The sequence below is a fragment of the Pongo pygmaeus genome, chromosome X (assembly GCF_028885625.2).
Source record: "Pongo pygmaeus isolate AG05252 chromosome X, NHGRI_mPonPyg2-v2.0_pri, whole genome shotgun sequence".
Taxonomy (NCBI): domain Eukaryota; kingdom Metazoa; phylum Chordata; class Mammalia; order Primates; family Hominidae; genus Pongo; species Pongo pygmaeus.
Window position 1 is genome coordinate 159,239,543 of NC_072396.2, and position 27,096 is coordinate 159,266,638.

At 62.2% G+C, this 27,096-nt stretch overlaps 1 protein-coding gene across 2 annotated transcripts; it reads right to left on the reverse strand.

The window, feature by feature from the left end:
• Positions 1 to 353: 353 nt before the first annotated feature.
• FLNA (filamin A) lies at positions 354 to 26,498 on the reverse strand. 2 transcript variants are annotated; one of them, XM_054471043.2, is made up of 48 exons: positions 26,331 to 26,498; positions 22,700 to 23,188; positions 19,662 to 19,910; positions 19,461 to 19,558; positions 19,217 to 19,364; positions 18,469 to 18,587; positions 18,299 to 18,376; positions 18,045 to 18,207; positions 17,761 to 17,961; positions 17,087 to 17,224; positions 16,874 to 16,997; positions 16,564 to 16,700; positions 16,269 to 16,462; positions 15,963 to 16,076; positions 15,726 to 15,869; positions 14,377 to 14,500; positions 14,134 to 14,294; positions 13,961 to 14,051; positions 13,698 to 13,867; positions 13,389 to 13,506; positions 13,027 to 13,289; positions 11,769 to 12,366; positions 11,509 to 11,682; positions 11,257 to 11,419; positions 11,019 to 11,179; positions 10,757 to 10,927; positions 10,217 to 10,340; positions 9,971 to 10,127; positions 9,200 to 9,389; positions 9,017 to 9,040; positions 6,602 to 6,849; positions 6,398 to 6,493; positions 6,186 to 6,288; positions 5,957 to 6,097; positions 5,721 to 5,849; positions 5,361 to 5,534; positions 5,103 to 5,264; positions 4,808 to 5,011; positions 4,579 to 4,731; positions 4,360 to 4,482; positions 3,988 to 4,254; positions 3,691 to 3,828; positions 3,388 to 3,503; positions 2,715 to 2,847; positions 1,857 to 2,033; positions 1,475 to 1,693; positions 1,188 to 1,391; positions 354 to 861 (listed from the first exon to the last, which is right to left on the reverse strand). In XM_054471043.2, exons 2-48 carry the CDS (start codon positions 23,070 to 23,072, stop codon positions 674 to 676), a joined length of 7,944 nt encoding a protein of 2,647 aa, XP_054327018.1. In that variant the 5' UTR covers positions 23,073 to 23,188; positions 26,331 to 26,498; the 3' UTR covers positions 354 to 673. The 2 variants fall into 2 exon arrangements, with proteins under 2 accessions (XP_054327018.1, XP_054327019.1); XM_054471044.2 differs by lacking the exon at positions 9,017 to 9,040 and having other exon boundaries at positions 26,331 to 26,467.
• Between the last annotated feature and the right edge of the window lie 598 nt (positions 26,499 to 27,096).

Here is a 27,096-nt window from a genome sequence, read left to right on the forward strand (position 1 = left end):
TGTGATTTTGAGGGCTGCTTAGAGGGCCCTTGATTATCTGGCCACCTCCACCAGGGAGCCTTCCTGACACCACCCTACCCAGTAATGGGCTCTCCTGCCCAGCTCTTTGCCTCCTTGCTGCCTGGGCTCCATTCCAGGTTGCTACATGTTCCTCTCCTTACGTTGGCTTGAACTCAGGGAGGCAGAGGAAGCAAATATAGATGGCGCCTTCTGGAGTGAGGGTGGGGTGAAGCAGGAGCCCCGGAGGGAGGTAACCTGTGCTCAGCCCACACTTTGATCTGCTCATTGGCACCCCTGTCAGGTTGGCCTTGACTGGTCCCCCAACCCCAACAAAGCTACAGCCACCCAAAGGAGAATGGAAGCAAAACTTTATTCCTCTTGGCTGGAGAAGAGAACTAGTGGGTGGTCGTGTACAGGACCCCCATCCGTCACCCCTCCCAGAACCAAAGAAGACAAGCAGCGCCACCAAATGGCTCCCTCTGCCCAAGTGAAAGCCGAGAGGTCAGCGGCTGGCTGGGGAGGCAGGTGAGCGCAGCACGGCACAGGGCAGGGGCGGCTGCAGTGACAGGCGGGCGGCCAGGGCGGCCCAGGGGCCAGGGTTGAGGGGAGGAGGGCGGGGCTGCTTGGGTAGTGGGGCAGGCTTGGGGGCTGCTGGCTGGCACGGGCCCCAGACTCAGGGTACCACAACGCGGTAGGGGCTGCCGGGGATGTGCTCATCGCCCCATTTGACCACCAGTGTGTACTCCCCCTTGTCCTTGAGCAGGTAGGACACGCTGTAGAGCCGGCTGCCCACGTGCTTCACCAGGATCTCCTCGCAGGGGGTCCTTGGGCCATGAACCCCCACCAGCAGCATGTTGTTGCCTGAGGCAAGAGGGGTCCTCAGTCACAGGTCCCAGCCCCCTTCCTCCCGCTGGTGTCCTGCTCTCCTCTCCTGTCCCTAAGCCAGTTCTGGGGTGACAGTTTCTCTCTTCCTAAAGAGCTGCCACCACCTCCCCAACCCAGGCCGGCTTAGCAGATTCCAGCTCCTCCCTGGCCTTTGTTTGAGGGGTCCAGGAGATGGCAGGGAGGCGGCTCTAGAAGTGAAAGCCACGCCCCAAAGGCGGTCCCTGCTCTCCCAGACACTGGCCATCCTGTGATTTCTGGCCTCATTTTGGTGGGAAGGTGGGCCGGGGGCCCATGTTGCCCACCTGCTTTGCTGCAGTCTACTGTGAAGCTGCTCTTCTGGCCTATGTAGGCCTTGCTCAGCCCCAGGCCCTTGGCCACCACCTTGCTGGCGTCAGCAGGCCCAGGACCCGGGGCCCCATGCTGGGGGGCACAGGTGGCCTTGGTCAGAGAGTCTACAAACACCGATGATGTCTCGTGGAGGCTGTGGTTGCTGACGAGACGGGGACCTGCAAGGCAGGGTGGGTGGGGCTGAGAGGTGGCTGTGGTGCCAGGCATTGGGCAGGTGCCAATAGCTTGGCCCCAGGCTCACCTGTGACTTTGGCCTTGAAGGGGCTGCCCCCAATGTGGTAGGGGCCGCCGTACTTGATGGAGATGAGGTAGCTGCCAGGTGCCATGGGGGTATAGGTGACGCGGTAGCCCTCAGGGCACTCCTGGCAATCCATCTTCACCTTGGAGGGGCCGTCAATGGTCACTGACAGGGCACCAGCTCCCGCATTGCTCGTGTTCACGATGAACTCAGCTGGGTTCCCTGGGAGCACAGGAGGTCAGGCGGAGCCAGACTGGCCTGCCTCCCTGTCTTCGGCCACCCAGCGCAGGCTTGTCACCTCCAGGTGCCTCCTGTTGTCACCAAGAGCTTGGAGGCAAGGGCCTAGCAGCTGTGTGCACACCTGCAGCCGCACCCACAGACTTACCTGTGACACCGCCTTCCAGACCTGCTCCGTAAGCAGACACCAAGCCTGGGTCCCCTCCATGCCCAGGCTCCCCAACTCGGATCTTGAAGGGGCTTCCAGGGATGTGGGTGCCGTTGAACTTGACGTCAATCAGGTAAACGCCATTCTCCCGAGGGATGAAGCGCACAGCATACTTATCTGAGGAGCAGGGAGCCATGCTGTGGGCCTGGGGCCCCTCCTCAAACCAGCAGATGGTGTGTCTGTGAGGAACAGCCTCGACCCTGCCCATCCCCATTTTGCCAGTCCATCAGTGTGAGCCCAGCCATGCTGGGCACCTGCACCCCGCAGCAGACCTCCTGAGGGCCGAAGCTTTAGACACTCAAGCTGCCCACTGTCAGGGTGCACTGGGACGGAAATGTTTTACAAGCCAAACCCAGGCCTCGCTGCCTCCTAAGAAAGGTTACCGTGAACACCATATCCCCTGCATGTTAACGGGCTCAGAGACAGGCAGGAACTTGCTTCAGGTCATGCAGCTGGGAAGGGCAGGACTAGGCTGTGAAATGAAGCCCACTGGGCTCCTCCTACACCTGTGCTCAAGTAGCATGGCCGTGGCTGAAGGGCCGGGCAGCACTGAGGCTGGACTTTGAGTCTTTCCCTGTGGAGATGGTACTGCAGGGTAGAAGGCCTTCCTAATAGCTGTGGGTGGCGAGCCACATCCCCAACGGCTTGGGTCACCAATTGGGAAAGGGTTGCCTGGCTTAGGGGGCCCAGGAGTTGGGGCCCCATCTTGGCTGCTTACAGAAGCGGTACCTTCCTTTTGTACTCTCAGCCTGCTTCCAGCCAGCAGGGCAGGGCGGCCGGGCAGGGACAGGGCCTCACCTTGGTCAATTTCTGTGACATAGCACTCCTCCAGGGCTCCTGAGGGGCTGTGCACCTTGGCATCGATCGCCCCCTTGGCCCCGTTCAGGCTGACTGCAAAAGAGGCTGGCTGGTTGACCTTTAGCCCTGACTCCTGGAAGCACAGCAGACATGGTTAGATGGCGGGGCTTGGGCCAAGGCAAGGGACGAAGGAAAGGCCCCAGGAGCAAGAGGCCCACGGGTCGCACTTACCCATCTGGCGTCCAACTTGGTTTAAAGAGGGAGAGCCACTGATTTGCAAGGGGCAGCAAGCCACAGGCGCACATCCCCGCCCCTGCCCCCACACTCTGCCGTCGCACACACCCAGGTGGCAGGAAGGGAGGGCTGCCCCACCCTGTGGGCAGCACCCAGCCTTGGCAGGCTGTCCCTCTTTAAACCACAGCCCTGGTGCTCAAGGGGCACAGGCTTCTGTTCAAAGCCTTTAGACCTGAGACACGAGAAAAACTCCACGTGGTGGGCAGGATATTTCCTGCCGACCCCAAGCGTGGGCTGCACCCGGCCAGAGCAGAGGCCTGGAACCCAGAGCTGGGCCAGGGGGGGTCACTGAACACAGGGCCAAGGCCTGCTCTCTGCGGTAGCTCTGGTCTGTCCGGGCCCAGGAGCCCCAGGTGGGCGGTTTCTCTCGGTGCCTCACCTGAAGGCTAGAAACAGTGAGGCGGCGGGCGTCACCAGACGGAGAAGCCACAGGCACCACGAAGGGGCTGTCGGGAATGTGTTCCTCGTTGAACTTGACTGAGACTTCGTAGTCACCTGGGCAGGGAAAGAGTATAAGACCGGCTCATCAGCCTTTGGGCCTCCCACCTCCCACGAACAGCCTGGGTGGCCCTGTGACCTCAAAGTGAAGGGTGAGTGCCAGGCAGGGCTATCTGTGCAACCCCCGGGTCCAATACGCACACTCAGGCCCCACCTCCTCCAACCCCAGCCGGGTTCCCAGTACCTGGCTCCTGGACCACATAAGCCACACCACAGGAGCCGTCCTTGCGGTCCTCAAAAGAGATCTCAGCCTTGCTGGGGCCCTCGACAGCAATGGCCAGGCCTCCGGCGCCAGCTTCCCGGGTCCAGATACTGAATTCGGCTGTGGGAGAACAGTGTGTCCTCACTGAAGGCTGCTTCACCAGCCTTGGGCCCCTCCAGGCATAGCCAAGGTAGACATGCCTGCCAGCTGTTTCCTCCACCCCCAACCCCACCCTGGCCAACGCAGGAGAGCGAGCGCTCGGGGTGTGAGCAGGCCTACCTGGCACTCCAGCTTCAGCTCTCTCCAGGCCAGGGCCCCCAGCTCGGACCTTGTGGGCTCCCCCTTCCCCTAGGGGCCCCACGGTGAACTGGAAGGGGCTCCCAGGCACGTGCTGGCCCTTGTACTTGACGCTGACTGTGTGTGTGCCCATCTCAGCAGGAACAAAGCGGATACAGTAGGTGTGGTTCTCCCCTTCCACGATCTCGGCCTCATGGGTCTTGCCCGATGGGCTGGTTACCTGGGCTGTCATATCCTGGATGCTAATTTCTGCAGGGTGGGGATGGGCTAGTGAGCAGCAGCCCTGGGCTCCACTCCTCCTCTTGGGGCTGCTTGAGCCCCAGGACCCCTCCCCAGGCTCCCCACAACCCCTACCAGGGATCTTCAGGCTGAGGTCACAATGACTACCAACGTTGGCCACTGAAGGAGCCCGACGCCTGCGGGTGATGCTCTCTTTCACCCGGCCCTCGCCTGTCACCTTCACAGAGAAGGGGCTGCCTGTAGGAAGAAAGCACGGCCCACGCCCCTCCAGTCACACACTGCCTGTGGGCCCTGGTGTAGTGAGGGGGGCTGCCGAGGCACTGCTGCACTCACCAGGCACGTGCTGGTCGGCAAACTTGATGTTGATGATGTAGTTGCCTGGCTCTGTGGGGCAGTAGGTGACCCTGCACGTCCCGTCCTCCAGGTCCTCTGTGTTGATGTCGACCTTGCTGGGGCCCTCAATGGACAGGCTGAGCCCACCATAGCCTAGGGGATGGATACCCCTGAGCTTCGGTGCTATGCACAGTGCTCCCACCCCAGCTGGTGGGCAGCCACTGCCTACCTGCATCTCGGGTATCAATGATAAACTCTGCAGGCTCAAAGGTGTGGCCTTCGTGAAGGCCCTGACCAGAGACCCGAACGCGACTGGCATCCCCAATTTCCGACTGGCTGATCACCACCGGGATGGGGCTGCTGGCCACGTGCTGGCCATTTTTCTTCACATGCACCAGGTGCTCCCCTGTCTCCTTGGGCACGAATGAAATCCCTGGACAGAGGGCATGGCTGTCAGTCGGGGAAGGCATGGCTCCCCACAGACTGCCTCCTTTCTGAAACCCCTGGACCCTTCAGCCGCTTACCCACGTGGCCATTACGCAGCCGCTTCAGCAAACAGGGCTCCTCCCGGCCCGAGGGCGGGACCACAGTGGCCGTCAGCAGGCTGAGATCCGTCTCTGAGATGTTGATGGGGATGTCGGCAGCAGAGCCCACCTTTAGGTGGGACATACGCATGGAGTCGTCACCTGGTGGGGACAGGCCAGCCATCACTGTGCGTCCAGCCATGGGAGACCATGCCCACCCTGCCACCCGTTTCTGTCACTGCTCCCAGTGCCACCCACCTGTGACCCGGGCAGTGAAGGGGCTGCCTGGGATGTGCTGTTCATTGTACTTGACTAGAATGCTGTAGTCACCTGGCAGCACAGGCAGGTAGGACACGCTGCATGTCCCATCCTGGTTGTCAGTGCAGCTGATTTCTGCTTTGGACGGGCCCTCGATGGCCAGGGACAGGCCCCCTGAAGAGAGCCGGGGTGAGCATGGGAACTATGCTGGGGACACTCCAGTTGGCCTGCACTGAGGAGCCCCGATGGCCAGGGCAGCAGGGCAGGGAGCCCCATTCAGGAGTATCTCCTGAGTCCAGCCCTTACCCCGGTGAGGGCATCCCGGGCACAGAGCAGGTAAAGACCAGAGCTATTGCTCACCCTCTCCTGCATCCTTGGTGTTGACGGTGAAGGTGGCAGGCTTGTTCACTACTCCATGGGTGAGGCCAGGCCCATAGGCAGTGACATGGCCACAGTTGACGTAATCCACATAGAACTGCAAGGGGCTTCCTGAGGCAGGAAGAAGGGCCTTGTGGAATGGCAGCCTCGTGTGTCCCCCAGCCCCATCTCTCTGTGAGGTGGTGGCGGTGGAGTGGGCAGAGGCAGGGCCGGCCCACCTGGGATGTGCATGTTGTCATAGCGGATATCCATCTCGTGCAGGCCAGCCTCGCTGGGTGCATACCGCACGGTCACGGTGCCGTCTTTGTTGTCAGTGATGGTGGGCTGCGCCACCTTGCCTGAGGGCATCCGAACCTCCCCTGTGGGGCAGTGGGGCTGAGGTCAGGGCAGCTCATTGGCACAATCTGGCCTCCTTGGCTCCCGAGCTCCTTCCCAGTCCCCACTCACCTGTGATCTCGCCCTTCTTGATGGTGAAGGGGATGACAAGGTCAAAGGGCCTCAGGCTGGTCATATCCAGCCCATTGACACCCACCAGGGGCCTCTCCGGGGCCTGCAGTGGAGACACAGGGCATGGGTGAGGGACAGTGGGAGGATCTGGGGTCCCTCCTCACACATGGTAAACTAGGGGCTCACAGAACACCCAGCTGGCCAGGCCGTACCCAAGTCTGCTGGCCGCCCTGGGCGTAGGTGTACTGTGGGGCCAGCTGCTGAGACCGTAGAGGGGGCTGCACCGAGGGCTGGTCCCCAGCCAGAGCCTGCAGGGCAAAGCAGAGAGCTGCTGGAGAGTCTGTTGTCACAGAGGGGCCCCAGGGGAACAGGACCTGCCAGACGCCCCTGCTGACCTACCCCCCACCCCTCCTCACCGTCACTTGGAAGGGGCTGTTGGGCACGTGCTCGCCACCAAAGCGCACACAGATGACGTATTTGCCCGGCTGGGGGGCCGTGTAGAAGATGTCGAAAGTGCCGTCCTCATTCTCCACCACGTCCACATCCACCTCCGAGCCATCAGGCGTGCACACGGTGCACGTCACTTTGCCTTTGCCTGCCGCCTTAGTGTCCACAGTGATCACCGTCTCCTCCCCAATCTGAATGGTGGGGCCGATGCCAGCACCTGGTGGGGCAGGGTGGGTCCCCAAAGGGGGGCCAGTGTGTGAGCTCGGGCTCAGGTTGTTCCCGTCCGCCTGTTGCCCACACAGGCCTCTCATTGCCACCACCAAGCACAGCCAGGCCGCCAGGCCTCCTGCCCCGCCCTGCCCCTCCAAGCTGGGATGGCGAGTGGTTTCTCAGAAGGCAGGAAGGGTTCTCCATGTGGGAGAGGCCCGACGGTAGCACCCAGGTGCCTGGGAGGAAAAGGAAGGGCCCACTCCAGCCTAAGCGTTGACAGCCACTCCCTTGCCTACTCAGCCTCGTCCAGCACCATGGCCCACACTGCTGAACGCCAGCATCTGGCTGGGCACACGGCTGCCTGCGCCCTTGTGGCCTGGCCCCGGCCCCCATTGCTGTGTGTGGACGCGGTGAGGCGGATCCTGCTGCAGCGTGGGGGGACGTGACACTTGCCTCCCCACCCCCCAGGCCTGATGGTGAAACCGGAGTTTCCTGACAACTGAGAAGGCTCGCGGTGAAAAGCAGCCCGGTGCAGACAGGAGTGGGAGCGGGGAAGCGGGAGGCAGCGGGGTTAGCACCCAAGTAGCGCAGTGCAGCAGGCTTGGCAGAGCGGGGATAGCACCCAAGGAGACAGGGAATAGGAGGCCCAAGCTACAGCCACCACTGCTGGGTTGCGAGGGCAGAGCAGCTGAGCAGGCTCCAGGGCCCCAGAGTGCCCGAGGAAAGGGGAGAGACAGTGACGTTATGATCTGGGGCTCCGCCATGGAGGCTTGGAGGGCTGTGGGCTGTGAGGCCTGGCAGTGAGAGTGCCCCCTGCAGCCTGGCCTCCTGCCAGAGAAGCAGCCAGGAGCACGAAACCTACTTGAAGGCCAAGCTCGAGGGGCCCTGCCACCAAGTCCCACTATCGGCCGAGGGCTGCTGCTGCACTAGGCTCCATGCTGGCCTGCCGCGGCCAGGCAGCTCTCCCAGGCTCCAGACCTGGCTGCCTGCTGCCCACGCTGCCCTGGGAGGCTTCACTCATGCGCACCCCATGCCATCTAGTTAGTGGCTTGGGCCCCAACCTCACAGGTACCCGACTCCCCCCACTTTCCCTGCCCGGCTCCCAGCCATCCGCAGGTCTCAGCCACTCCATCCTCAAAGTATGCCTCCTAATTTGGCTCTTACTGAAGCCCCGTGGCCATCAAGCTTGCCGGAGAGCAACTTCAGCCCCCGCTCCCCCCCACCCCCGCCGGGCTCCCTGTCTCCATTCTGCAAACAATAGCCAGGGAAACTGAGGTTACTGAGTCTTGCTCCGACCCCCAAAGACCCCAAGGCCCTGCAATCAGCACTCCCCAGCCTCCCCCGCCCTGCACACACACATCGCCTGTCACACACACATCGGATCCTACGGCCTGCTCTATAAAGCCATCTCGCTCCTGCTGCAAAACTCTAGCCACCCTCTAACCCTTTCCTTAGCCACCTCGCCCAAGTGCCAAGCCTGTAGTCTCTCATCAGCATCCCTGGGTGTCCCTGGCTGGGGCAGGTGACCCTCCATGCCTGTTGGGGAATGTCTGAATAACGTCACTGCTGGGGGATGGGGAAGGGGGAGGGAGGGAGACGGGCCACAGAACGCACTTTGGGGCTCTGAGGCTGGGCCGGGCCCCGCCATGCTGGCCGCCCAAGCAGTCGACACTGGCGCTACTGCACTACCAGCCAGCCCCACCCGCTCATGCACCTCCCCCGGCCCGGGACGCAGAGGCCCCTGGAAGGTGGGGATGGGGGTCTGTGGATCTGGCCAGGGCTGGGGCTCCCATTGAGTTGGGGAGACCCCTTGTTCCCTCAGCCCACGCAGGAGCCCTTGTGCTTCCCTGGGTGCCAAGATCCCGAGACCCCAAAGTCCCCAGTGGGGTGCCTCTCAGGATGCACCTCACCCCAAAGCTCTCAGCTGCAACCCGAGTTCTCAGATGGGGAAATAAAGGCCCAGAGAGGGGAAGAGCTGGAGCGGTCATGCTCAGCTCCGGAAGCCTCCCTGGGCCCTCGCCCTCCAGCCCACGGCCTCATCTTCTGCACCCCACCCAACTCTGTCCCTGCCTAGAGCTGCAGCTGGAACTGTCCTGGAAATCGGCCCCAAGAGGAAAGGAAGCTGCCCCTCTGGGCAGGAGGGGCATTGGGAGTGGCCCCAGCAAGCAGCTTACCTAGCCCGTGACCTCCGATTGACACTGAGGTGAGAGGGCAGAGAGCAAGGAGAAAGGTCAGGTGAGTCACTCAAGGGGGCAGCCCCCACTCCCACACGCCGCCCCAAGCAGCGAGCCCTTGCACACAGGCACAACCCAAGCCCCGTGCCGAGCGCCGCAGCGGCCAACGGCGGGCTGGCTCACCTGTGACTGTACACTTGCTGGCGTCCCCGGTGGGCACGGCACGCACGCGGTACGGGGAGAAGGGGATCTCGTCACCACCATACTTGATGAGGATGGTGTAGCGACCCGTCACGTCTGGCACGTAGGCCACTGTATACGTGCCGTCATGGTTGTCTTGGATGTGTGTCTTCTTCGGCTTGCCTTCGGGATCCTGTGTGGCAGAGGCAGGGGAGGCAGTTGGCCCAAGCCCGAGTAGCCCCGGGCCTACCTCAGGCGCTCCCAGAGTGCCCAACGCTGCTGCTACAGGGGCAGTCTCTGGGCCTCAGGCCTCTCAACTGCTATGGCCCAAAAGGGCTGCCTGCACCTGGCAGAGTCCAGAATGGAGACTAAAACGTCCCACACTCCCCACATGACAACAGGCGTGGCCAGGGAGCTTGGTACCCATCCTCAGCCCCAGGGCCTGGCCAGCACTAGGAGGAGCTCACCGGGGTGATCTCAAGCTTCTATCCTATACCTGCCCCATGAGAATATTACAGGTGGGGAAACTGAGGCACGAAAGGCTTTGGTGACATGCTCAAAGTTGGCAGCAAGTGCATGTCTGGGGAAGCCCGTGCCTGTCACCACCATCCTAAGGTAGTCACAACCTTAGCGAACCAAAGACAGGGGCCCTGTCCTTCCCTGCCCTCTTTGGTGCAGCTCCCCAGGGAGATCAGACACCGGCCACCTGCAGCCCACACTCCAGCCGCCCAGGCCCAGGCCCCCTTGCCTCCCCTGCCTGTGCCTGGAGCTCACCGTGATCTGGACAGCCAGCAGGCCCTCCCCTGCGTCCTTTGCATCGATGGTGAATTCCACGGGCAGGCTGGCAGGCACGCCAGTGGTGTTGAGCCCGGGGCCACTGGCCTTCACCTTGCTGGCATCATGAGTAGGCAGCACCTTGACCTTGAAGGGGCTGTGAGGGATGGGTGTTGTAAGCAGTCAGACAGGTTCTAAGCATCCAGCCTCGGCCACTCCCCACAGGCAGCAGACCCTGCCTCTTACCTCCGGGGTACCTCTTCATCTCCATACAGTACTGAGATGCTGTAGGGCCCTTCTCGGCTGGGCACGTAATTGACGGTCTGGGTGCCATCAGCGTTGTCTACCACGTCCACTGGCTCCACCAGGCCTGGCCCCCAGCCCCAAGGAGAGAGCCTCAGCTAGTCTCCTGGGCCTCCATTCCTACCCCACCACACTGGACGGCCAGGACCCAGCCCCAGGCCTAGACCTCGCTTTATCCTCATCCGCCCGACCCTGGGAATGGCCTTGACCCCCTCTGGCACAAAAGACACCCATCTGGGTGCCAACTGGTACCCTTGCCTGCCTGCCTTCCTGCCACATCTGCTCAGTGACCAAGTCCCATCTGCTCTACCTCCTCCAAGTCCCCCACCTGGCTGCACTGTCACCTGAGGCTCTTCCAAAAACACCTACACACTTATACCACCTCTGCACTCTGGGCCTCACTTTGGGCCTCCAGTTTCCTTTCCTGGCCCTCAAAGAGGACACTGCCCTCCCACCCCCGGCTCCAGGCATGCGAACACTCACCTTTGGGCCCTTGCACTTTGACCTGCAGTGGGGCCACACCAGCCTTGCTTGTGTCCACCTGGAAGGACTGAGGGAGGTTGGCACGAACCATGCCTGGGCTCAGGCCGGGCCCAGAGCACTTGACCTTGGACGCATCTGTCACATCATGCACAGGGACCTTGAAAGGACTGCCTGAGGGTTGGGGCAAAGGGATGGCGGCTGTATGAGACAGGGTGGGGATGAGCAGACAGTCCCAGCCCTGCCCTGGCTGCCACCTCCTCACCTGGCACTTGATGGCCACCATAGGTGACGTTGAGGCTGTAGGTGCCAGCCTCATAAGGGATGTACTCGACCGAGCAGCTGCCGTCCTTGTTATCCATGCAGGACATCTTGGCCTCGGAGGGGCCCTCTACAGCCAGGCCCAGGCCGCCCGTGCCAGCTCCCCTGGTCCAAACAGATAGCCGGTCGTTCCTGGGGTTCCCAGGCCCACCAGCCACACAGGCTCCTGGGGACTCCCTTACCTGGTCTCCACAGTGAACTTGTTGGGCTTGTTGGTGGTGCCACTTTGGATGCCTGGCCCGTGGACACGCACCCGGGAGGGGTCGCAGCCCTCAGTCACGGGCACCTGGAAGGGGCTACTGGGCACGGGGCTGCCGTCGTAGGTCACGTCCACGGAGTGCAGTCCTGGAGGAGTGCAGGCCAGGTCAGGAGGAGCCCAGGCCACCCCACCCACCCACCCCCGTCTGCCAGCCTGTGGGAGTCCCAGCACACACCCTCCTCGTAAGGCGTGTACTCCACTTTGTACATGCCGTCGCCACGGTCCTGAACGTAGGTCTCCGTCAGGTTGCCTGAGGGGTTGGCCACACGGGCCTTGACGTGCGGTCCTCCGGTCTGTGTCAGAGCCCGGGCGTCCACACTGAACTCAGTGGTGGCCTCACGGAAGACACCTGCAAAGGGACAGAGAGGAGGCTTGGGGCTCTGGGGTTCTGGTCCCTGTCCCCGCTGTCACATACCCCATGGCAGGGCAACTCACCCTGGCCCTCAATCCCAGGCCCGTAGCACTGGACACCGGAAGTGTCCACCGCAGGTTCCACCTGCAGCTTGCTGGGGAAGTTGGGCACAGGCTGGCCGCCATACTTGATGGTGACGGTGTAGGCCCCGGGGCAGAGGGGAATGTATGTAATGGTGTGCGTGCCGTCACCGTGGTCCTGGATGTACACCTCGGCCGGCAGCCCCGCCTCCGAGCAGATCTCAATGGTCAGCTCCGCGCTGCCCGCACTCGAGCAGTCCACTTGGAATTGGCCCACCTCCCCAGCGGTGGCCCGCTCCAGCCCAGGGCCTGAGCACTTGACTTTGGATGCATCAAAGCAGGGAACCACATGGGCCTTGAATGGGGAGCCAGGGATGTGGGTGTCGGCGAAGAGGATGTTGATGTTGTAGTCCCCGGGCTCGGTGGGCACATAGGACACGGAACATGTGCCATCCCCGTTGTCCAAGCACTCGAGCTGTGCCTCGCAGGGGCCCTCCACCGTCAGGCCCAGGCCACCTGTGCCGGCGCCCTTGGTGTCGATGGTGAAGCGGGCGGGGGAGCCTGCACTGCCTCCCTGCAGCCCGGGACCAAACGCCTTCACCTGAGGGAAGAAGGGGTCAGGAGCCAAGGCCACGCTATGCCCCGATCCCAGACCTCCTGCCTGACTCTCCACCTGCCTCCCCTTGCCCTGGCTTCCTGCCCTCACCAAACAGGGACACGGGCCATCCATCAGTCATAAGGACAAAAAGGAGGGCAGGGCGCGGTCACTCACGCCTGTAATCTCAGCCCTTTGGGAGGCCAAGGTGGGTGGATCACCTGAGGTCAGGAGTTTGAGAACAGCCTGGCCAACATGGTGAAACCTTGTCTCTACTAAAAATACCAAAATTAGCTGGGCATGGTGGTGGGCACCTGTAAGCCCAGCTACTTGGGAGGCTGAGGCAGGAGTATTGCTTGAAGCCAGGAGGAGGAGGGTGCCGTGAGCCAAGATCGCGCCACTGCACTCCAGCCTGGGTGACAGAGTGAGACTCTTTCTTAAAAAAAAAAAAAAAAAGAAATTCTTCAACCCTGATGACTTTTTGTGGGTTTCTATTTCCCTCCTCCCCTTTACTCTCACTTAGACAGGGTCAAGGTTGACAGTCTGTCTCAGAAAAAAAAAAAAAAAGAGGAGGATTTAGGGCAGGTCTGGAGAAGATGGGGTACCTTTGGGGCCCTCAGAGAGCACAGTAGGTTCTACCCTTAGGGCCTTCCATACCCCAATTACCTTGCTAGGCTTGGTGGGGGCCACAGCTTCCAGAGGAAAGGGGCTGCCAGGCACAGGCACGCCGTCATAGGTCACCTCCACCTCATAGGGCCCTTCCTCACGGGGCACGAAGCGCACCACACTGTTGTCAGCCCCCAGGCCTGGCTCCACCTTGCAGGGCACCGCTGCACCCGAGGGGCCCACAATCTTGGATGCCACTTTGCCTTGACCACCAGCACCCTTTGATTTGACTGTGAACTCCTGGTCTTTGCCAACGTCCACCTCTGTGGAAACGATGAAAGGAAGGAGAGAGACATGACACCCAGCTCAGCCAATCCCTGGATGTGACAAAGGCCTTTGCGACAAGGGCCCCAACTACTTACTCTCTCCCAAGCCAGACACCTTGATCTTGCTGAGGTCCAGGCTTGGAGATACTGCCACCGAGAAAGGGCTCTTAGGGATGGGATCCCCTCCATAAGTGACATTGACGCCTACTGGACCCTGGGAAGGGTGAAGAAGGGAAGGGGGCATTTAGAGACACCAGAATTGCTCCCCAACCCCCTCCTGGACCTCCATGCCTGTCCTCTCCCAGGTAAGGAATGAGAGTGGGCAGAAAGTCCCTCAGAGCTGTCCCCTAGGCTGCTGCATGAGGAGGCTGGGGACTTGGTGACTGTAGTGGAGGGCGTGGCTACCTGCTGCACAGGCGTGTACTTGACTGTGTAGGTGTTGTCATGGTGGTCGATGATGTCCACGTCTCGCACTGCATCCCCCTTGGTGAGTCCTGAGAACTGGACGTCCAGCTTGCCTTTGCCAGCGGCTTTGGCATTGACTGTGAAGTGGGTGGGCTTGCCAAGCTCGACACCTGAGGAACACACAGGGACCGTGTAGGGGCACCCTGCCCCAAGCCCTCCTAGCCTTGATGCCCCGCAACCTGCCATGGGGTACCTGTCCTCACCAGTGCGACTGAGGCCAGGGCCCTCAGCCTTCACCTTACTGGCGTCATGAGAGGGCTCCACCTTGACTCGGATGGGGCTGGTGGGCGTGGCCTGCAGGCAGTGGGAGAAGGCCTTAGAGGAGGGCAGACGTCATCCGCAGTGACATCTTAGCGGCCAGGAGCGCAGCACCCACCTGGTCAGCAAAGAGGACCATAATGGTGTAGCTGCCAGCCCCCCGGGGCGTGTACTTGACCGTGAAGGTGTCATTGTCATTGCGGATGATGTCGAAGTCGATGTCAGCTTCGGCGGGGCCTACCACTCCAGGGGCACACTTGATGCCAATGCTGACGTCCCCTGCGGCGGGGAGAGGAGCGGAGGCTGAGACCTCGCAGGGACACCCCAGCCACCTGCCCTCCCACCCATAGCCAGGTCATACCCTGGCCAGCCTCGGCGCAGTCCACAGTGAAGTAGGTGGGCTCGTGGGCCTTGAGCCCTGTCTTGGCTACTCCGGGGCCGTATACTTTGACCTTGTTGGGGTGGCTGCCAGCTCCCACATTCACCTGCAGGGCACAGGGGCAAGGGCAAGGGCATGAGCAGCCTGGAGGAGACTCAGAAGCTCCCTCAGCTACACTGGCAGGCACACAAAATGGTCCAGCTGCCTTGGGAAGAGTCTGGCAGTTCCTCAGTTGACCACAGAGGGACTGTGTGATGCTCCGGTTCACTCCAAGGCAACTACCCAAGAGAAATGAAAGCAAATGTCCACGCAAACACCTGGACCCACTGTTAACAGCACTGTTCATGATCACCAAAGGCAAGCTCATCCTCAATATCTGTTAGCAAGTGAACGGAAAAATTGAATGTGGTCTGGCCACACAATGGAGTATTATGCAGCCATAAAAAGAAATGAAGCGGCCGGACGTAGTGGCTCATGCCTATAATCCCAGCACTTTGAAAGGCCAAGGTGGGCGGACCACCTGGGGTCAGGCGGTTGAGACCAGTCTGACCAACATGGAGAAACCCCGTCTCTACTAAAAATACAAAATTAGCTGGGAATGGTGGCGTATGCCTGCAATCCCAGATAATCAGGAGGCTGAGGCAGGAGAATTGCTTGAACCTGGCAGGCAGAGGGTGCAGTGAGCCGAGATCACGTGATTGCAATCCAGCCTGGCAACAAGAGCAAAACAAAAAAAACACAACAGGATGGGTGCAGTGGCTCACGCCTGTAATCCCAGCACTTTGGGAGGCCGAGGTGGGCGGATCACAAGGTCAGGAGATCGACACCATCCCGGCTAACGCAGTGAAACCCCGTCTCTACTAAAAATACAAAAAATTAGCCGGGCGGGTGGCAGGCGCCTGTAGTCCCAGCTGCTCGGGAGGCTGAGGCAAGACAATGGTGTGAACCTGGGAGAAAGAGCTTGCAGTGAGCCGAGATCGCGCCACTGCACTCCAGCCTGGGCGACAGTGCGAGACTCCATCTCAAATAAATACATAAGTAAACAAAATAATTATAAAGGAACAAAGCGCCAAGACATGCTAAACATGAACGAAAACACGGAAAACTTCGTGGTGAGCGAAAGAAGCCAGACACAAAAGGCCACGTGGCACACAGTTCCACCTACAGAACATGTCTAGGATAGGCAAAGCCACAGCACAAAGCAGGTTAGTGGTCACCAGGAGCTGTGGGACAGAGGAGTCACGATGGCGTGGAGTTCCTTTCTGGGATGATGTGAACATGCTCTGTGAATGCTATCGAGATGGACTAAAGGCCGGTGGAGGTTGGCTCACCCTGAAGGGGCTGTTGGGGATGCTGACGCCTCCCCAGGACACCATGGCTGTGTGCTTCACCGGCTTCCTGGGCACGTAGGAGCAGCTGTAAGTGCCATTGCCGTTGTCCTTGACCAACGCCTCCACAGGGCAGCCTTCATTGTCCTGTCAGGCAGGTAGGAGCAGGTGGCCTGCTGGTCAGTGCCCAGGCCTGGGAGCCCACACCTGCCCTGCCCCAAACACCCGTGGGTGCTCTACCTGGACTTGGACCCGAAGTGGGGCCTTGCCACCGTGCTTGGCATCCACCGTGAACTCTGCTGGCTTGTTGATGGCCACACCTGTCTTCTCCAATCCAGGCCCACGTGCCTTCACCTAGTGGGAGACCACCCAGCTGTCAGGGGACCAGGTCCAGGCTGCCAGAGCTACAACCCAGGCAGGGTGGCCAGGGACACAGAGTGCCAGGAATACTGCTGGGGATACCAGCCCAGGGCCTAGGCCCACCCCCACCAGACCCCAAGCAGGAGCAGCAGGGCGAGACTTAGGCCATCACCGCCTGCTCTTTACCCTGTCTGGGTGGAAGTCCTGGGGCGCGTCACGGATGTCAGCCATGAAGGGGCTGAGGCGGATGTCTTCACTGTTGCACAGCACGTGAACGGCATACTCGCCAGCCTCCTGCGGCCAGTAGCGCACATCACAGGAGCCATCACCCTTGTCGTCACATTCGATCTTAGCCTGCGATGGACCTTCCACCGAGAAGCCTGACAACAGCCACCAGTCCCCTCAGTGCCCTGGAGCCTCAGGGTGGGCTGTCCTTGCCATCGTCTGTCCCCAGGTGCCCATGCTGCAGCCTCCAACTTACCCAGGGTGCCCACGTCGTCCCCAATAGCCTCCACCACAAAGTCTGCTGACTTGCCAACGACGCCGCCCTCCAGCCCAGGGCCCCAGGCCCGTACCTTCTGATTGCCACACTCGGTGCCCACCTTCACCTCGAAGGGACTGCAAATGCGAGAGCCACACAGGGAACACCGAGGATCACTACACGAGCCAGCCTGGGCCCCACTGTGGCGGCCAGGCAGGAAGAGCCCATGTGGCCCCTCATGATCAGGTGGGGAGACAGGAGGAAGAGGCAGTGTGTGCAGAGCTGGGAGAGGGATGCCTGGGGGCCTCACCTGCGCCCGATGTTCTGACCACCCCACGTGATGGTGACGATATAGGTTCCAGGGACCATGGGGTAATACTCGAAGCCATACACGCCATCCCCCAGGTCCTTCTGCTTCACGCGCTCCTCTCCCTCTGCCAAGACAAGGAGGGCCTCAGGCCTGCCCAGCAGTGAACCTGGGGGCTGCCGCCACCCATCCTGGCCTGGCTCCAGGCCAACTTACTGGGGCCCTTCACGGTGACCTTCAGCTCCCCGCTGCCAGCGCCCTTTGTGTACACCTTGAAGTCAGCTGTCTCCTTCACCCGCACACCCTTGGGCTGGAGGCCCCGGCCAACCGCCCGGCAGGCACTCGGGTTACAGGCTGCAGGCAGAGGGGCCAGCTGAGCACCAGCAGCTCGGCTGGGCGACCCTTCCCTTGCCTCCCACAGGGCCGGGCTGTCAGGATTGGAGGGTCCCTCAGAGCTTGGCTGGAGGGGGACATGCAAGAAAGAACTGGAAGGGACCATGACCCCAGGAACTGTGGCCTGGGCCAGGACATGGCAGGCCTCCTCACCCCTGCTCCACACCAGCCCAGAGCCCCCCGCCCTCCCTTCCAAGAAGAAGACAGATGCAAGTACCGTTGACCCTGTGGGCAGAGCTGAGAGCAGCAGGTTTCTAGACAGCTGGAGCGAGCTCTTCCGAAGGTGAAAGCGTGAGGAGAGAGATGGAGAGGGGCGAGGAGAGGAGAGGAGGAAGGGCCCCAGCAGGGGAGGAAAGACAGCATGTGCCCAGACAGTAGAAGCTCAAAGAGTAGGGGCCCCGGGGCGGGCTGCAGCGGGACTGGCCCAGGGGGCTCCCCCTCCTGTGGGAGGCCCAGACTGCAGTGCCACAGCAGAGGGCAGTCAGGGCCGGGCCTACCTTGGCCAACAGTGACAGTGTAGGGGCTGCGAGGGATGGGCACGCCGGCAAACGTGACGTGCACGGTGTGGACGCCCTCCATGGTGGGCTGGTAGCTGCAGCGGTATGTGCTGTCACCCCGGGCCTCCAGCTGAGGCTCTACCGTGCTCTTCTGTCCCATGGGGTCCTGGATCACAACCTCGACCTCGCCGGTGCCAGCTCCTGCCACGAGGCACCTGCTCAGCTCCCAGGCCCCAGTGCAGCTCTCCCCACAGACCAGCCGGGCCTCGGCAGCCTCCCCTCACCTGCCGTAAAGATCTCAAAGTAGGTGGTCTTGTTGGCGATGTTGCCACTGGGCTCCAGGCCGGGGCCTTGGGCCGTCACTTTGCTGGCGTCACCCTGTGACTTATCCACGTACACCTCGAAGGGGCTCTTGGCGATGTGCTGGCCAGCAAAGAGCACAGTAACCTGCCCCCAGAAGGGTGGGCCGTGAGGGTAGGGCTGGGGGCCTCCAGCCACCGCCTGAGGTCACAAGCCTCCCCACTGGCCAAGGGCTCACCTTATGAGTCCCCGTCACCTCGGGGACGTACCAGACGGAGAAGGTACGGTTCTTGTCGTTATTGGCGGTCACTTTTGCCTGCGGTGGGAAGGAGCCTGTGAGCCTTTGCTAAGAGCAGCCCCACTGAAAGGGAGCGCCGCGGGGCCTCTGCTGCCAGCAGCTGGCCCTACCTCCTCCTGGTGTCCGGCCGGGTCCTCCACGTACACCAGCACCTCCCCCTGGCCGGCACTTCTGGTCTCCACAGTGAATTCTGCCCGCTTCTTCACCATGTTGCCTGTGGGCTCGATGCCTGGCAGGGGAAGGCGAGCCAACCACGGGCCAGCTGTTAAGGCCACAGCCTCACCCCTCCACCCTTCAGCCCTGGACACTAAGGGAGGTGGGCAAGAGTACCAGTGGCATGCCAGCCCCCAGGCCTCTGCAGGCTCAACGCCCCTCCCTGCCGGCCCCTAAGTCAGGCACATTCCAAACTGGGCAAGTTCATTCAGTGTGAGCCGCGGCACAGAGCCTGGCCTCGGAACCCAGCTGTGCTCTTGCTGCTGGGACAGGCCCGTACCTGTTTTCTGGAACATTCATTCTCACCACACTGGGCCCTTCCTGTGTGAGCCTTGACTGAGTTTTAGGTCCCTGTTACTGAGACCTGGTTCATCTCCATTTATAATGAAGACCGCTGGGTGCTACCTCCCCGAGGACCCCACGCTGCAGGCTTCTGTGACTGGAGGAACCTATTAGCATTCTCTTGTCTACTCAGTGGAGTGTTTTCACTAGTTCCAAAAACCCACTCCTGTCTGACTCTTGGGTGGCTTGATCACCTAGCCGCCATGTAACCCAAGACCCCTCGGGACCGCCACGTTTAGATGGGACGCTGTCTTATGGGGAAGACGTTGTCACAAGGGTGCACCCCTGGCTGGGCTCCCTCACCTGGCCCATAGGCACGGGCTTTCTTCGGGTTCAGTTTGGGCCGCAAGGGAGCCCCTGGCTTCAGCTTGGCCTTGGGGAACTGGGACAGGTAGGTCATGACAGAGTGCTCGTCCACGTTGGGGTCCACAATCTCCTCGGGGGTGATCACCTGTCACAGGCAGAAAACAGGAGCCATCGGGCCTCCGAGTCTCTCCCAACTGCCGATCCGGTCCCCTACGGCTGTAGCCAGGCCGGGCGGGTGTACCTGGGGGATGCCCAGCCAGTCATCCGCCTGCTGCATGGCCTCTCGCGCATTGGTAACAGGCTTGCTGGCGTCCCAAGAGTCCCAGTCAGGACACAGGCCTGTGGTGCAAGGGAGGCTGTGAGTCTGGGGGCCGCAGAACCCCCTCAAGGGCCGCCCATGGGTGACCCCAGCCCAGTCTCTCCTGCCTCTGCGCCCCCTCACCCGGGGCACAGCTGTCCACCAGGGCGCCCAGGGCCCGGCCGCTCTGCCAGTCCCGGCTGAAGTTGGTGATGGGCAGCTGCGGCAGCTTGTTCTGGATCCAGCCCAGGAGCCTCTGCTTGGGGGTCTGCTTCTTGGCCTCCTCATCCTCCTCCTCGTCCCACATGGGCATGGAGATGGAGTAGTGCAGGATCAGGGTCCAGATGAGGCCCAGGATCAGCTTCAGGTTCCCATCCACGATGGCCTTGCTGTCTGTGAGTAAAAGAGTGGCCGCGCTGGGCACACAGCTGTGCAGGAGGGGCCGCTCCCAGGCTTTGGGGTCAGGGTCTGGCAGCACGGGGTAGCAGGGGCCAAGGAGGAGGGAGACACCCCCTCTTGGCCAGTGGTAGGATGTGGATGAGGCCCTCTCTGCCCAGGGTCCCAGGGGGTGTTCAGAGGTGAAGGAGACTTTGGGGTGAGGGCAGATACACACAGACACAGACACACGATGACAGCAGGATATGGTACTGTCAGAAGCCCCGGGCCCAGAGGAAGGGCAGAGGGCAGACCCAGCCCGCAGATGAGCAGCTCTGGAGAACAGCTGGACAGTGTCCACAGCTGCCAGAGCAGGAGTCCGCCACCCACCTCAGGGGCCTATGGGGAACCAGGAGGAGGAGGCTGACTCCAGCTGGCCCAGGATCCAGGGCCCATGACCCGGAGTGGGGCTGGGACCGAGGAAGAGGAAGGCGGGTGGCCCCGGGTGGTTGGGAAATACAACTGTTGTTCCAGGGTGGGTGGGGTGCGGCAGGGGAAGTGGGGGAGTTGGGCAAATGCCCTTTGGGTGAAGGAGTGTGACCCCCACCACCACCCCTACTTCCTCTACCGCTTCGAAGACCCAAGCTTGGAGTTGGGAGGCCACAGGCCTAGCCAGGGGAGGGGCCCAGAGCCCAAAGGAACCAGCAGTTGGGCCACATGGCCCTGACTCACTGGGGCCCATCGGGAGATGCCGGGGTGGCAGCAGGAGACACTGGGAACCCCCTTGCCACCCACTGCCTGACCCACTTGCCACCCAACGGGCCTCGGCAGGCTCGCCACAGGGGAAGTGGTTAGGGCGGGTCCCTGACACCCCCCATCACCATGGCAACCCTGCTGGGCTCTGGGCCCCACCCAAAGCTACTTCTGGGTCTCAGGCTCAAGGCAGGATGGCTTGGGCATTCTAAGAACTCATCTTTAGAAGCCCTGTCAGCCTCCCCCATAATCAGACAAAATACTTCTCTGGTGAGTCAACTAGGGGGCGGGCCTATGAGGAGGGGCTGGGCTGTCCACGGCAGCTGCTTCCCAGCCCAGCAGGCAGCACCTGGAGGGCCAGGTGAGCCGCTCAGAGTGGCCTCCCCAGTTCCCAGGTTGGTCCTGGCCCCCCAAGGCTGCCTTTCACTCTCCCCAAATGGCAGCAGGGAGGGGGGCTCAGAGAAGACCCAGGGTGCAGGGCCAGGGAACAAGACCACCCAGGGCTTCCCATCAGGCCCCCACCCCAGTCCAGCCTCAGACCCCTCAACGACCCCCACACGGGGAGCAACCAGGCCCACCAGGTCCATGTTAGGCCAGCCTACTCCGTCCCCATCCCCCTCCCAAAAGAGAGAGGGAAGGACCAGGGCCCAGGGCTGGGAGACTGCCTGTCTGGATGGCCCCGCCCCATCCCACCTCCTTTCCCCAGCCCCTGGGCCAGCCAACCCCTCCCTCCCCTAATCACTGCTGCTTTCCAACATTTTTTTGCCTTATATGGCAAAGCTCTGGGAACTAGGCCTGCTCCAGCCAGCTCACAAGGAGGAGGGGAGCTGGGAGGAGGGAGGAGACCCCCCCCAAAGAGCTGGGGTGTGGCCCGCCTCCCCACATCCGGTCGCCCCCCCTACCATCCAGGACTGAGATGACTCAGCTTGGCTAGACTGAGGCTGGGACTTGGGGGTGTGGGCCTGCCCCTCGCCTCAACTGGCATTCCAAAGAAAGAACTTCGGTTCTTGGGATCTGCCCTCTGAGTGGCTGGGGGAACCCAAGTCTTGGTCCCTCACTTTCTTGGGTTCAGCAAGGGCCATTTCAGGGCTGCAGGGTAACTGGAAGGCCTCTCAATTCTGAAGAAGAAAAGACTCATCATCCCTCTCCTCTCCCTGTTCCACATCACCCCCAAGTCACCCGTTCTGGTGCCTGCCCTGCCATGTAGCCCCTATCTTGAGAACGAACTGGGATGCTGCAGCAGGCCCGGTCAATGCCAGCCTCTCCAGTGACACAGACACTGGGCTGGCACAATGCACACTGGAGCATCTACCAACCAACTCCTGCGTGCTACACGCAGAAAAGCAAGGCCTACATGGAAGCAAGAGTTTGGCCCAAGATGAACAGAAAAGTTGGCGTCCAAGTAGTCTACAAGCTAGGTCCCTTAGTCAACCACGCCCAACTCACCCCGGGTGCAGTTTTGCTAACTATGCTTCTTTCTGGCCCCCAAGTTCCCTGTGTGTGTGGGGTGGGGGGGGGTAGATCTAAACTGGTGGTTGGAGCCATCTCCGATGGGCGACCCATCCTCCAGGGACACAAAGAGCCCAGAGCCCTAGACAATGGGACGCACGAGCTCCAACCCACACTTCAGAACCAACGGGCGTCTGAAGGCCAGAGGACCCTCTCTAAACAGCTGTGGGGGGAGAGCCCGGGCCTCCTCCTCCTCGGGGATGGGGCGCAGGGCCAGGAGCCTGCCCAGTGCCCGACCCCCCAGGCCCACTCCCACCGCAAGCACAGCCGCGGAGGCGCGGCCTGCGGAGGATGTGAGTTCAGCCTGGGCGCGGGCCAGCCGGGGCGCAGCGGGCGGGGGCGCGTAGCGGTTCGCACGCCCGGCCGGCCAGCCAGCCAGCCCGCGCGCCTTTGTTCTCCAGGCCCGCATGGAGCAGAGCAGCCGGAGGCCTCGGGAGTTGCGCCGCGGCCCGGAAGGGGGTGGTTTGGAGGGATCCGCCCGGGGAGATGGAAGGACGCACGGAGTCCCCGCCCCCGCCCGCCCGGCGCTTCGGGGCGTCCCTCACCGATGGACACCAGTTTGATGCTCTCGCGGTCCAGGAACTCGAGCGCCACGGACACATTCTCAAGCTGCATTTGGCGGAAAGTGGGACGCTGGTTGTGCTTGCGGTGCATCTTCTTCTGGCTGAGCACCTCCAACAGCGCGATGAGCCGCAGCCCGTCGCTCAGATCCGTCTGCAGGTTGGCGATGCGCTTGCTCACGCACTTCAGGTGCTCGTTGCACCAGCGCGTGAAAGTGTTCTGCTGGATCTTCTTCCACGGCGCGTCCTCCGCCAGGTCCTTCTCGGTGGCCGGCATCTCGGCGTCCCGCGTGTCGACGCCACCGCCCGGAGCCGCGCCTGCTGCGCTCTGGCCCGCCCGAGAGTGGGAGCTACTCATTTTGAGGCGCGAGAAGCCGGGGGGGCGGTGCTGCAGCCTCGGCGAGGGGACGGCCCTTTAATTAAAGTCGCAGGCACCTAGGCGCGCGGGAGGCGAGGCAGGGAGCAGAGGTTGCGCTGCGGAGAGAGCGAGCCCTTTAAATGCGGGCGGAGGGCGGGGCCAGGGGGCGGGCCTCCTGCGGGGAGGGGACGTGGGGTGGGGCTTCGAGGGCGCGCCTGCCCCACCCCGCCCCGCCCGTTGGAATGCCCCCACTTGGCCCCTGGCTTCGGCTGATTAGACGCGAAACCCGGGCTCCAGGGTGGGTCACTGGGCAGTGGGGTGGGCAAGGATGCTCCCAGCCCCGCGGCCTCGCGTTGGCGCTGCAGGAAACGCGCCCTAGAGCGAGGAAAGGCTGAGCAGTGTCTGGCGCGGGACTGCTTGGCCTGCAGCCGGCGCGCCTTACAAGGGACTTTCCTTCCCCAGGGCCCCTGCCGGGGGTGGGGTGGCTCTCGTCCCTAAGTCACTTGGGCTCTGCCCCGTCCCTGCACATCCCTACCCCCCGCCGTCATCCCCCTTCTCCGGGCCCCCAGGGCCTAGGGTTCCCCGACAGCATCCCTGTCCGCCGCCCCGGCAGCGGCGGGAAGGGGCCAACCCTAAGAGCGAACCCCTGGAGAGCGGCACTGCCGAGGGCGCTTTGTGTGCTCATCACCTGGGAAGCGGCTGCAGGGCAAGGCCTGCGCCTACGCGGTCCCCGCAGACCCCCTGCCACGGGCCCACCTTCCCAGTCTGTAGGGCCCTCGCCCGCGCACCTGTGCCCGTTGCTTCCCACCGCCTCCCTCTCTGCTTCCCTCCACCCGGGAGGATATGGGGCACTGGGCCAGGAGGCCGCCGGCACTCTAGGAGCAAGCAGGCTTCGAAGGGGTCCGGGCATGCCAACGGGCACGCCAGTGGGCGCGGGCAGAGGGCGCCGTGCGAGGCATGCAGACACGTGTGCCCGCCTAACCCTTCATGCCAGTTCACCCGGGGCACTGCGGGGAGCTGAAGCGGGGGGTCCTCTCCTGTCGGAAAGGCCCCTCAGCCCAGCGTGGCCAGGGCAGGGGGCAAACGGGAGTGGCATTCCAGACCCAGAGGGGCCTGCTCAGAGGTTCCCATAAGACTTGTCAGGCTCTGAGCACCTGGGTCTGGGTGGGCTTCAGGTGTGGTGGCAGGTGCAGAGGAGGCCTGAGGACAGGGATCAGGGGCCTGGGAGGTTGTGTCCCCAGAGCCGTGGGGGCTCTTCACTCAAAATTTTCTGGTAGATAACTCTGGAGATGGTGCAGTGGCTGCTGTGCCGAGATGTAGACTGGGACCAGGGGATGGTTGGGGACGCTCACTGCTACTATCTTCAGTCAGAAGCCAGCCTGCCTATGGCTTCCTCCCCAGCGTGCACTCCCTCCCTCTCAGTCCTCAGTACCTCCCCTCTCCGGAATGTTTCCTCCTCTGAGTGTTTTTTTTTTTTTTCTAGGAAGGCAGGTATCTGTCCCTCCTGCTCAATTCTAGTAATAATTAATTTATCTGCTAAAGACCAGTGAGAGGAAGAAGCCCCGGGTTGGCCAGCACGTCATGCCCAAATATGGCTGACTCTCCTGTAGCCCTGGGTGTCTACATAACATGTGGTGGGGCTGTGATCCGCCCAGCACATTCACTTCGGGGATGCCTGTGGCCCCACTGGTTTTTCCCAATAGTAGTGGTGTTAGGGGGTGCAAATGGCATTTTCCAGTACTGAGGCCAACCCCTGTATATTGTCCCCTCTCCTGACCACTTTGAGACACACCTGCACCAAGTGCGCCTGGGTGTCTGGGAGCTGCGGTGGAGGTGGGAGGGAGGGCTGGGAAGGGGGAACCCATACAGACACCTCCCTGCATGGGCCCCATTCAAGACGGGCTTGAAGTTGTCCTTCTGGTCCCCCTGCCCCACTGGAAAGCAAGTTCCCAGGCACGGAATTCCATCAATAATTGACTCTCTCTCCACTAAGGGCCATTGAGCTGGGTTGTCTGGGTTCATTCCTTAATCTTCAGAGCTCAAGGAAACTGAGTCAGAGTGACCAGTCGTCAATTCCAGCAGAAAGGGTGTCAAGAGGTGGGTGCCCTGTCTTCCAGCCCTAGCTTTTCCCTATTTAGAGGAAACGGAATGGGCATGTAGAGGGTTCTTGTCCCTAGAACATAGTATCACCGCCAGATGTCGCCCGATCCCAAAGCCCCCAGATCGGGCAGTCCTGGGAAGCCAAAATCCAGCTCTTTCATATTTTCCCTTATTTGGAGTAGATTCTTGAATGTTAGACACACCCCGCCCACCACACCACCCCTGGCCCTCAGACCCCAGGCCAGACCCTCCCACTGGGAGGTATAGCCCAAGCCCAGGGGCTGTTCAGCTGGGATCCCTAAGGAGCCGTTTCCAGGCCTGCATAGCCAGGGGGCGCAGGAGGGAAGGAAGCAGCACATTGGCACGGTGAGAAGAGACCTGTGCTGGCAAGTCCAGGTGCGGCAGGTGAGGTCACCCATTCCCAAGCTCCCACCTTGACGGTGCACTCGGAGCACTTACAAATGGGTCTGCCAGTGGATTTTAACCTACTTTGCCTGGCCCCAGGTGGCATGGGAATCTGGGGACACTGTTGGTTACATCCTGGCTGGCAGTGTGCATCCAAGCTGGCATAGGGCCCAGGGCCCAACCAAGGAACCTGGCCTGGTCTCATTCTCACCATGGCCCCCATGGAGTAGAGCAGCCCCAGAACCAGCTCCCCTGTGCCCAAAGCAGCTGGTGCCCCGTGGACTCGAGCCAGCAAGGGACACGCTGTCCCCCTCCCAGTGGGCACACTGGCTGAGAAGTGTCCTTCCAGGTGGCCACTCGCCCTGAGTCCACACAAGTTCCTGGTGTCAGGGCCCTTCTCTCTCAGATAGGCATGCAGTGGTCCGTTCATGGGCACCCACGCAGGCACCAGTTTCCTGGCAAGTGCCCAGACACCCTCTCTCTCTGGGGGACCCCTCATGGCCTCAGGCTCCCACATTCGTGGGCACAGACACGGCTCGTGGGTCAACTAGGGAAGATATTCTCTAGACACTCACTCCCAGATGCCAGGGGCGCCTCCATCGGCTCACGCATCCCAGCTGAACCTGGCCCGGACCTGGGCGCGAGCTGGCGCCTGCGTTCTTGGGCCTCTCTGCCCGCCTTCTCCAACCCCGCCCCCGGCCGACGAGGAGCGCGGCGACCCTAGGGCGCGAAGCCGGGCCGCGGAGACCTCACCTGCTGTTCTTGAGAGCGACCGGTGACCGATGACCGCGAGTGGCGCCCGGATCGCCTTCGCGCCCGCGCCAGGCGCCTCGGGGTTCTGTCGGCGACCGCTGCGCGCGACGCGCCTCCACGCGAATGGGCCGCCGCCGCCCGCCTTCTTGTTGGCCGCACCCCCGCCCCGCGCCCGCCCCGCGCCCGCCCCGCGCCCGGCCCGGCCCGGCCCGGCGAGAAAGCCTTAATTGGTAAAATTGCCCAGGAGCCCGGGACGGGTGCGTGGGGGGCGGGGGGGCGGGGGCGCGCCACGAGCTCCAGCGACCCGCCGCCGGGCGACACCGCCCCCCCGAGATGAGCTCACCGCCGGCGAGGGCCGCCAGGCCCTGGGGGAGGGAGGGCTTCGTGGGGGAGTAGCCTCCAGCGCCCACAGGGACTGCAGGGCTGCAGGGCTCATGTCTAGGCCCAATCACAAGGATCCTGCGTGTCTGAGTCTGGGGGAGCCAAGCGCACCCCAGGTGGAAAGGCCCAGACCCAAGGCCACCTTCTCCAAGGAGCCACCCGCAGTCAGAGCCCCTGGTGTCTGTCCCAAGCCAGGATTGTGTTTCCTGGGGTGGGGGCAACAGGTCGTTGCAGGTGTTTGCTGGACGCCTACCTCAGGCAGGGTCCCGGGACGGGACTGCAGGGCTCCGAGCCCTGGGATGAACCTGACTGACATGGATCAGGCACTGCCAGGTCTGGCCTGGGGTGGGCAACAGAAACAGGATCGCTCAGGGGGACGCTCAGG